Source organism: Lipophrys pholis, assembly GCF_963383615.2.
Source record: "Lipophrys pholis genome assembly, chromosome: 20".
Lineage (NCBI taxonomy): Eukaryota > Metazoa > Chordata > Actinopteri > Blenniiformes > Blenniidae > Lipophrys > Lipophrys pholis.
Window position 1 is genome coordinate 24,970,683 of NC_137648.1, and position 11,213 is coordinate 24,981,895.

The 11,213-nt window shown below is 48.1% G+C and overlaps 1 protein-coding gene across 1 annotated transcript in view; it reads right to left on the bottom strand.

Annotated features, from left to right (window-relative positions):
- Window positions 1-3,428, bottom strand: part of cubn (cubilin (intrinsic factor-cobalamin receptor)) — a gene marked incomplete at both ends in the record, with an annotated part of 170,486 nt that extends 167,058 nt beyond the window's left edge. The window contains 2 exons of the mRNA XM_080489418.1: window positions 156-288; window positions 3,288-3,428. Coding sequence (XP_080345544.1) covers window positions 156-288; window positions 3,288-3,428 — 274 coding nt within the window. The remainder of the gene's footprint in view (window positions 1-155; window positions 289-3,287) is intronic.
- Window positions 3,429-11,213: the final 7,785 nt, after the last annotated feature.

Here is an 11,213-nt window from a genome sequence, read left to right on the forward strand (position 1 = left end):
GATGCAGGCTGGTTGATCGGAGTCTGGTGGCAGCAGGATTACTATTGCAACAACACATCATCAGTAGGGTGCTGGTCAGAGAGCTGGTATGAGCTGAGCAGGTTGGAGTTTCACACTGAAGGCAGAAACAAGCAAGAAAGTGACTGAATGAGTACTACGGTCCAGCGTGGAGTGGAGTCTGAAGTGAAGCAGTGTGGTCATCAGGTGAATGAGCTCCACCTGCCTCAGGTGAGTTGAATCAGATCGATATCCAGCCGGCACTCTGCTCCCACAGCGGGACACGTCCACCTGTAGAGGACAGGAAACGGAAAGGGAGGAAAACCAAAAGCCAGGAAACAGCGCCCCTATGTGGCAGCTTAGGTACAGAGCGTGACAATTATATTCCATCCATCTTCTCTGCCATTTATCCTGTTCAGGCTTCGAGTGGTGGATCCCAGCTTCCTCCAGGCAAGATGCACCCTCCCACGACCTTCTCACTGTGGGCGAGAGCGCGAACCACTGCAATATTTTACAGCACCTCATAGTCACAGACATATTTTCTTTCATTTATATTCAGATTCATGGATTCTCTTTTTTTTTTTGTTTTTTTGTTTATCCATGTCCTGTTCGGCAGCTTGGGCCAACAATATGATGTGATCTAGAACCTTCTGGAGTCAGAACAGTTTTTGCTCTTGAACAGGAAGAGACCTGGAGTCTGTACGGGGGGGGGGGGGGGGGGGGGGGGGGGTGACGCTCAAAGAGAGAGAGAAGAGAAGAAGAAGTTAAGAAGTTGGGGGGGGTGGGGGATAACATACAATACCATTGTTGTGCTACATATATTATTTGCAGTTATCACACTGATCCAAATACTTCACAACTGTTATTAGATTAACCAGCCTGAGCAGCTCTATCTAGACAGTGAGATGATTTCCTAGATTAACCAGCCTGAGCAGCTCTATCTAGACAGTAAGATGATTTTCTAGATTAATCAGCCTGAGCAGCTCTATCTAGACAGTAAGATGATTTTCTAGATTAACCAGCCTGAGCAGCTCTATCTAGACAGTAAGATGATTTTCTAGATTAAACCAGCCTGAGCAGCTCTATCGAGACAGTAACATGATTTTCTAGATTAACCAGCCTGAGCAGCTCTATCTAGACAGTAACATGGTTTCCTAGATTAACCAGCCTGAGCAGCTCTATCTAGACAGTAAGATGATTTCCTAGATTAACCAGCCTGAGCAGCTCTATCTAGACAGTAAGATGATTTTCTAGATTAATCAGCCTGAGCAGCTCTATCTAGACAGTAAGATGATTTTCTAGATTAACCCGCCTGAGCAGCTCTATCTAGACAGCAAGATGATTTTCTAGATTAACCAGCCTGAGCAGCTCTATCTAGACAGTAACATGGTTTTCTAGATTAAACCAGCCTGAGCAGCTCTATCTAGACAGTAAGATGATTTTCTAGATTAACCAGCCTGAGCAGCTCTATCTAGACAGTAAGATGATTTTCTAGATCAACCAGCCTGAGCAGCTCTATCTAGACAGTAACATGGTTTTCTAGATTAACCAGCCTGAGCAGCTCTATCTAGACAGTAACATGATTTTCTAGATTAACCAGCCTGAGCAGCTCTATCTAGACCAGGGGTGCTCACACTTTTTCAGCATGCGAGCTACTTATAAAATGATCAAGTCAAAATGATCTACCGACTACAAAAATGCAAAACATATATTTATTTCTAAATATATTGAAGATTCTTTATATCTACAATGTATGTTGATGTACATGCATCACCGCATGAGCCAATATTACACAACACAATTACCTATGTACATTTTTTGTCATTACCCGAGTTTACTCTGATGACTTGTACTGAATTGAATCAGCCAGGGATCCATAGTCCGGACAGTAGCTGCTGACCTCCAGCCTCAAGCACACTTCCAAATGTTCATCAGTCATGGTGGAACGGTACCTGGACTTAATGATCTTCATGTGGGAAAAGGCTGACTCACATAAATAAGTGGAGCCGAATAATGAGTCAAGGAGGTAGCACATTTCCTGATGTTGGGGTACTTTACCTCTGTGAGTAAGTTCCAGAACTGTCCATGAGCTCTGGACTTCAGCTCAATGTCGGCTTGTAGTGTCAGAATCTCCTCTTCCACTCCAGAAGAGTTCAGGTGAAACAGTGTCAGAATCTCCTCTTCCACTCCAGAAGAGTTCAGGTGAAACAGTGTCAGAATCTCCTCTTCCACTCCAGAAGAGTTCAGGTGAAACAGTGTCAGAATCTCCTCTTCCACTCCAGAAGAGTTCAGGTGAAACAGTGTCAGAATCTCCTCTTCCACTCCAGAAGAGTTCAGGTGAAACAGTGTCAGAATCTCCTCTTCCACTCCAGAAGAGTTCAGGTGAAACTGTCAGAATCTCCTCTTCCACTCCAGAAGAGTTCAGGTGAAACAGTGTCAGAATCTCCTCTTCCACTCCAGAAGAGTTCAGGTGAAACAGTGTCAGAATCTCCTCTTCCACTCCAGAAGAGTTCAGGTGAAACAGTGTCAGAATCTCCTCTTCCACTCCAGAAGAGTTCAGGTGAAACAGTGTCAGAATCTCCTCTTCCACTCCAGAAGAGTTCAGGTGAAACAGTGTCAGAATCTCCTCTTCCACTCCAGAAGAGTTCAGGTGAAACTGTCAGAATCTCCTCTTCCACTCCAGAAGAGTTCAGGTGAAACAGTGTCAGAATCTCCTCTTCCACTCCAGAAGAGTTCAGGTGAAACAGTGTCAGAATCTCCTCTTCCACTCCAGAAGAGTTCAGGTGAAACAGTGTTGCAATTTGTGATGTGAGTGAATCAACCTCAGCATCTTCCTGAAAAGGATAGCACATGAATGTAGCGACTGGCTCGAGCAAAGAAAAGTCTTGAAAGCGTTTGTCAAACTCTGACAGACGATTGTCAATCTGCTCTGTGGAGCGTCCACTGTCAGGGTGCACACAGGCCTTCCCTGGCATCTCCAGCTCTGACGCCAGGTTCTGGAAGTTTGCCAAATCATGGCGCTGCAGCTTTGAGGAGCGATGTTGCATCTTTCGTTTGAAAGCATTAACTGGGCTGATCATATTGATCACTGTTTAGTCTTTTCCTTGCAGCTCTAGATTAAGCTCATTCAACATGTTGGTCAGATCGGTTAAAAATGCCAAGTCTAACAGCCACTGACCGTCATTTAGTTGCGTGTATTCTGCATGTCCAGCTACACGGAAAAACTCCTTAATCTCTGGACAGAGCTCTCGAAATCTTTGCAGGAATTTCCCTCGACTAAGCCATCTCACGTCAGTGTGCAGCAACAACTCAGAGTGGTCGCAGTCAGCCTTCTCCAGATGTGCACCAAATAACCGTCTTTGAAGAGATCTGGCGCCAATAGAACAGGCGATCTTCGTTGCAACATCCATGATCTCCTTCATGTTGAGCATTTTAGCGCATAACGCTTGTTGGTGGATTATGCAATGGTAATTTAGGAGGTCCGGGAAATCATCGTCCTGCCTGCACTTGGCAATAAATCCATTCAAGCGGCCAACCATAGCGGGAGCTCCATCCGTGGTGATAGACATCAGTTTGTACACTGGGAGCTGAGTTTTCTCCATCAAGTTTTTAAACGACTGAAATATGTCCTCTCCTCGCGTCTGTTCTTTCATGGGCAGTACTGTTAATAGCTCTTCTTTTGTAGTGATGTCACTAAACACCATACCAATGAAAATGCACATCTGGGCTGTGTCACTCACGTCCGTAGATTCGTCCAACTGCAGTGAGAAACACTCCCAATCTCCGATGTCCTTCCAAGGTTGCTGGGTTAAATCCTCAGCCATGGCTTCACAGCGCCGTGTAACTGTACTTCTTGACAGCTGGAGAACTTTGATCGAAGATAATATTTCTGCCTTATTTTTAAAGTCTGGGAACAATGAGTCAGCTGCTTCAACGAAGGCCTCCTTTACCATCTCTCCTTCTTGGAAGGACTTCTTGTTCTTAACGATGATGTGACTCACCCGGAACGATGCTTCGGTGGCGGCTTTCGCTTTTGAAGTTTGTTGTGTGAAAAACGACTTCTGTCCGGACACCTGGGATGTCAGTCCCTTCACCTTTCTCTTTCTCAGCTCGCTTTTCAGCGGGAAGTCGGTGTCGTATTTTCCATGAACAGTCCGAAAATGCCGCTCCACATTTCCCTTCTCTGGTATTGCAATGGTGGAGCGGCACATGAGGCAAACGCTCTTCGAAAATGTCATCGTGAAAAAAAAGTCCTCCTCCCATTCCGTATGAAAGTTCTTCCTTGGTCCTGCTCCCCCACTCATTTCTATACCCTTTCTTAGGTTTAAGAGAAAAAACCGAGGGCTGAAAATTGGCGGTAACTCGCTGACAAGCTTGTTAGTTTTGCCCTATGGTGCAGTGCGCCCTATGGTGCAGTGCGCCCTATGTGTGTGTTGTTGTTGTAAAGCGGACGTAGTAGTGAACACCATGAGAACGTTAAAGGGGGAAGTGTGGGCGTGGATTGTATATAAATGAACGGGTATGTGCGTTATGCAGAACATCGTTGTTTTAACAACCCTGAAAATGGCGAAGAGACACGCTTATGAAGCAGTTTAACTTTAAACTGAAGGCCATCAGCGGAGGAACATGGAAATCGAGCAGCCGCGAGAGAATTTAAGATTAATGAATCGATGGTTCGCAAGTGGAGGAAGCTGGAAAACGAGCTCCGACAGGTGAAGAAGACGCAGCTGAGTTTCCGCGGACATAAGGCGAGGTGGCCCGAGTTGGAGGAAAGACTCGAGCAGTGGATCATCGCACAAAGAACGAGTGGGAGAAGCATTTCCACGGTCACCATTCGACTAAAAGCAGTAACGCTAGCAGAAGAAATGAAAATTCTCGGAACTCCAACCGCTGGACATCGGTGTGAACCGGCCGTTCAAAGTAAGGCTGCGAGCGGCGTGGGAGCGATGGATGACCGATGGAGACCACAGTTTCACTCAGAGTGGAAGGCAGCCCCCGGCGAGTTACGCCACAATTTGCAAATGGATTGTAGATGCTTGGGCTAGCGTGTCTGCTGGCACTGTTGTTCGAGCTTTCGCAAAAGCCGGCATCATTTCCAAGGAGCCGCACGGCACGGAAAGTGACTGACAGTGAATAACATGAACCTGGTATGTTTGATGGAGATTTAGCGCAGCTGTTCAATTCAGAAACAGAGGACGAGGAGTTCGACGGGTTTGATTGATGACGATTACAGGTAAAAAAAATGTTAGTACTTTGTAATCAATACTTAAATAAAGCACAACCAAACTCAGTTTTGCTCCCGCTCTATTTTTAAATACGCACACTTGTATGCTTGTGTGCGTGTGTGTTGTTGTAATGCGGACACCATGAGAACGTTAAAGGGGGAAGTGTGGGCATGGAACCCGCGCCCTGTGAGCGTATGTAATGCGATCTACCAATACTACCTTCGACGTATTGAGCACCCCTGATCTAGACAGTAACGTGAACCAGGAACATGTGGCCCGCCGCACCCCCGAGAGCCGGACCACCCACCGCCCCCCCCCAACCCGGCAGAGATGGCCTCAGCCGACGTGCCCCGGACCAGCCCCGCCCCCAGACCAGGAAACGCGAAGGCCCGAACAGGCCCCGGTCGGGGCTCTCCACCCCCAGGAGCCTCATATCCCACCCCCCACTTTCCCGCCCCATGATTCTCCCCCCTATCTTGATTGATAAACCCACACCCCCACCCACCCCCCAACAGACAACCACCCCCACCCCGACACAGACACAGACTCACACACTCACACGCTCGGGGGGGGGTGATGCCTCTCGCCCCCCTGGCCGCCAGCCGGGCCACCACCCGGCCACCGAGATATCCCATCCTCCACTAATCCAACAGCGAATGGGGAAGGAGCACCGCACCCCAGCCCCCCCACGAGCACAACGCTTGAGGGAGCGCGCCCCCCGCATTCCAGCCGTCACACACGCTGACAAGCGGCTTACCCCGAAAGCCCCTGCATGACTAAGTGTGGTTAAAATTGTGGGTGGTGCAAAGTCGGGGGAGGACCCAGACCGCAGTTAAGTACCCTAGACCCCCCACCCTAGGCACCGCCCCACTGTTCCCTATTATGGAGTGAAGTAAGGTGAGGTAAGGCAGGTAAGGTTCTGAGGGAGGGGGTCCCCCTGTCGCTAAGACCCGCAGGGCCCAGTGCGAGTCCGGCTGGAGGCCAGTGGTTAGGGCACCCCCCCTCACACACACACACACACACACACACACGCACACACACACACACCTCCCATATATCAGGCCCTGGAGGTCACTCTCAGTCAACTGTCCATCCAGAACCCGGAGCCCCCCCGTCCCCCGCTCCCCCCGATCCGGAAGCGAGGCAGACCCGGAGTGCGGCAGCAGGGGCCAGCCCGCCCCACCGGGGGAAGGGGGCAGAGGGAGGACCCAGCGCCGCAGCGGGCACCCCCACCAGAAAGGGGGAGGCCCCGCACCCCCAGGGCCCCGACGCCCCATCCCCAACCCCCCCCAGCCGACGGCCCAGCCAGGACCCGACGCCCAGCCCCCCCACCCCACCCCAGCGGGAGCACCCCCGGCCCAGAGCAGACCCCCCCCACACACATCTCCCAGGACTCCCCAGGCCAGGCCGCAGCCCCCCAGCATAGACGCTAGCACCCCCCCGAGCCCGCAGAGCCGCCAACCAACCAAGCCACGACGCCCCAACCACTGATGGCCCCCAGAGCCCCTGGGCGGAGCCACCGCCCCCCCCCCCCCCACAGGGCTACATGGTGTATTTAATTATTGGGGACCAGGTGGACTCAAATGGTGTCAAATGGTTTTTCCTACCAGCAGAAATTCTCTCCACTGTGATGTGGTCTAGAATTAAATTTTTAAATAACTTTATACTCAGATTACTTTTGGATTTCCAGTTCATGAGCCTTTTCTGCGACTCTTAGGGAAACCAGGAGCATCAGGACTCTTTTGTTCTCTTTTACTTTCTGTCAGATCTCCTGACAAGCAAAGTGCAGGTGAGACTGGAATAGGGGGGCCCAGGTAGAACCATAAACCTTCACTGATCTTTTGCCAGAACGTTTGGACTGGCGTACACAGCCATAGTGTGTGTAGGTAGTATCAGGGAGATCACAGTGTGTAGATAGTATCAGGAGATCAGTGTGTAGATAGTATCAGGGAGATCACAGTGTGTAGATAGTATCAGGAGATCAGTGTGTAGATAGTATCAGGGAGATCACAGTGTGTAGATAGTATCAGGAGATCAGTGTGTAGATAGTATCAGGGAGATCACTTGTGCAGTTTGAACATATGTTAGTGGGAGTGAGACCCATCTTGAAAATCCTTTGTCCTGTGTAAAGTACTCTGTGGAGGACCTTGTATTGTGAAGTACTCTGTGAAGGAGCTTGTATTATAAAATACTCTGTGAAGTAGCTTGTATTGTAAAGTACTCTGTGGAGGACCTTGTATTGTAAAGTACTCTGTGGAGGACCTTGTATTGTAAAGTACTCTGTGGAGGATCTTGTATTGTAAAGTACTCTGTGGAGGACCTTGTACTGTAAAGTATTGTGTGAAGGAGCTTGTACTGTAAAGTACTGTGTGAAGGAGCTTGTACTGTATGAGCTGTATCGTGGTGTTATCAGAGTACTAATGTACTAGTACAGAGTAGTGACCAAACGTTGGGTCTGGTGATGTTGAGATCTTCTTCCCATCTGGAGGTTGAAGGGATGTTGAGATATTTGAAGCTCCAGGATTGAGATGATTTTAGAAAGAGGTTTAGGAGCTGAGATCTTCAGGAGCTTTGTCACTGTCTGAGGTCAGTTCAGCTCAATCTCTTCTAGATTACACTGACTTGGTATTATTGAGTGAAGCTGAAGAGGTTCCAGATACTTGTTCTGACTGATAGCAGATGGTTCTATTAGCTCATTCAATGGAACCAAAGAGTTACTGGAGGAAAGTTCTTCTAAGGTTCTTCTTCCTTTATTTTGCCATCTTGGGAAGTTTCTTGGTTTCTTTCTTTGCAGGATGTCAGGATTGTTCCAGAGGGGGTGAAGAACCTCCCAGCAAGCTGTCAGAGACCTGGTTCTATTGATGCTTTTAAAGCAGCTGGGTTCTTTGATGAAGGACTGAAGAAGGGAAGATCTCTGGTCTGGAGATCTTCACACAAGGTTTTCTCAATGTCTAGCCAGCCTTCATCTAAGGCTTTCTGATTCATCCATTTTACTACATAAAGTACTTTATTGGCCAGATAAGTATAAAGTTTGGGAGTTCGAAGGTTCATGTATTCTCTCAGGTCAGGTCAGAGTGGTATGAGGAGTGATCAGGTATAGACTAGGCCCCCTGAACAGAAAGACCCCCCACTGCCCTTGCTGATTTGCTTTGTATTGCTTTTGTCTTTTCCAGACGGCTTGACTACTTGATACTACCTTTGTATATTTTTTGTATTATTGATTCTCTTTATAGTCCTACATTTATTTCCTTTTAATTTTGGCACTCCTGTGATTCCATGCCATACCAGACGGTGTTCATTTTTTCCTGCTACTTATTTGATGACCTCAGAGGAAATACCTGGGACCCCCATTGTGTCAGGTCTCTGTGTCTGCCCCTGTTAGAGCTTTTCCACCACAAAGAACCAGGTTCTAGTTCAGGGCCGGTGCCAGAGCCAGTTCTTAAATGAGCACCACCAAAGAACCGGTTCTTTTTCCACCGTTAGCGGAGCCAGTAGAGCTACGTCACTGCGTCACTCCAAAACGTGAAACGTCACTGATTTCACCAATGTGGCGCTGACAGCCTCATCCAGGAACCAGGAGACGGACTGTACCAGAGGTTTAGTCCGGGTCGCTCCATCTAGTCTGACCAGAACCTCTGAAGCACCAAAGAGCCAGAAGACATTACGTCTCTTGTCTCTATTGGTGTTTGTTCACGTCCGTCTTGCTTTAGTCCAGAGTCCCAGAGTGGACATCGAGGGGAAATAAATAACGTGTATGAGTTTGGCTCTTATTTTTCACCATTCCAACATTCCATAGTGACTTTCTGCTCCTTTCACTTTATTTCTGGACGTGTCTGAATCAAAAGCTTCAACATGGAGGAATGGAGGTGTAGAATGATAGAACGCTGCTCTACAGCCGTTTCCATGGTAACCTAGGTAACCACTCTGATTAAAGTTCTCTTTCACATGAAGCCGTTAAAAAGCTCATTTTAGCTCTAAAAACTCCAGCTTTCATTTACAGTAGTTTGTAGTTTGTTTAGTAGTTCCTGAGGAACTAAAGTATTCATTATAAAGAAGTTCTGTGGTTATAAAATAATATTGGAGCGTCTCATAGCGGAGCGGAGCGCCCCCTGCTGCCTCACACTGCCTTGCTCAGCGGCTGCAGCTCCTCAGCCGGCGGTCAGAAGGTGAAACAAGACCTGGACGTGACGTTAGTTAGAATAATGTCACCATGAAAAGTGTGGAAAATAAACAACAATGGAAAACTGCTTCTAAATTATATCTGACGTAGCTGACTGACAGGTGGAGCTCTGCGGCATCTCAAGAGCTGCAGCTCCGTGAACGCGGATTAAATAATCCCGTTCCCTCCTATTATTAACTTCAGGAAGCGACTTATTATATCATTCCCACGCGTATTTTTTTATCTATTTCTCTATAACCACTCCGGGGCTCCGTGTTTGCTGGAGTTTTCAGAAAGCTCAGAAAGTTCAACCTCACCTCTGCCTTTTAGGTAACGATAACTCCAGAGATAACTCCAGAGATAACTCCAGAGATACCTCCAGAGATAACTCCGCCCCCAGCTGATGATGCGTTGGGTCCCAGTCTGGCTCCTCTCTGGACCAGCAACGAAGTGGGGCCAGCAGAGTACCAGCTTAGTCCCTGTTTGGCCGGGGCTTTGGCAGTGGAAAGACAAAGAACTGGTGCTAAGGCTGGCCCTGGATCAGAACTAGAACCTGGTTCTTTCCAGTGGAAAAGCCAACCGTGTGTCTCACCTCGTGTTTCCAATGAACCAAAGGCCTTTTCCCTCTGTGTGCACCCATCATTGTGTTCCACCTGTGTCTACCTGTTCCTTGTGTATTTAGACCCCTCTCCCCCGTCTTGTCTACAGGTCATCATGTCCCTACTCCCTTGTGTCCCCTGCGTCTCCTCGTGTTCCCTGGACTTCTATAAACTCTGTTTTTTATGGAACTCTGTGGGTCAGCTCTTGGGTCCGTCCACACACCACCTGCAATCCCTGACACATTGTGACACCTGGTGTCCCTCTCAGGGGTCCCGAACCCCAGCTTGGGAAACAGTATTTTTGCTGCTGGAGCTCCATCCAGCTGTACTGTGATTACTTCAAATGTGAAGTAACTGTGGCAAAGTATTAATCAATGTGAATGAAGTGCAAATTAACTGCAGCATTTTATTTTCTGAGTAATTTTCTCAAACTCCAAACGTCTCTGTGCACGAGAGATGCAAAGCACCAATCAGATAAATAACGACATGAGCCGAAGGGCACGGTTCACCGGGGGCTCGGGGTCTTTGACCTTTTTCACGATACCCCGGCCAGACACCCCGCGGGTCCGGCGCCAGTCTAAGCCCATTGGCCGGAGGACCGGGCGGCGCTGTAACAGAACGTTTGGCTCAGCTCTGGGAAAAGTGCAGCTCGTTGGGCCCTGAACACCATTAGTGGGGAATTGGAGTAGATTACAAAGTAATCTCATTAAGTAGTAAAACTTTCTGATAATGACATTATCGTAGTGACATCCCAGTCAAGCATATAGAAGATGGCCGCCATATTTAACCAAAGAAAACATTAAATTGGGTGGGAATGCACTAATATCAAGTCGTGTTGCTTGATGGTACTTATTTGAAGACCTCCTTTGCATTTTGAGACATTTTAAATGCAGATGATAGAGGAATCTTACCTTTTCATCCGCACGCCGTCCGGGAATGTTCCAGAGGGACAGGTCGTCTCCTCGCGTCCCTGCTGATCCCGTGACGTGTTCTTGTAATAGCTGCCACCATTTCCCCGGAAGCGCATGACGACTTGATAGTGTCTTGTTCTCTTGACTTTATTGAATCAAATAAAAGCGAAGCAGTTCACTTTCAAGCAAATCCTGCAGGATTTATTCACGTTCATTTTATAAACATGGCTTGGTATTGTACAAATTACATATTTCCATCCATCCATCCATCCATCCATCCATCCATCCATCCAGCCATCCATCCATCCATCCATCCATCCAT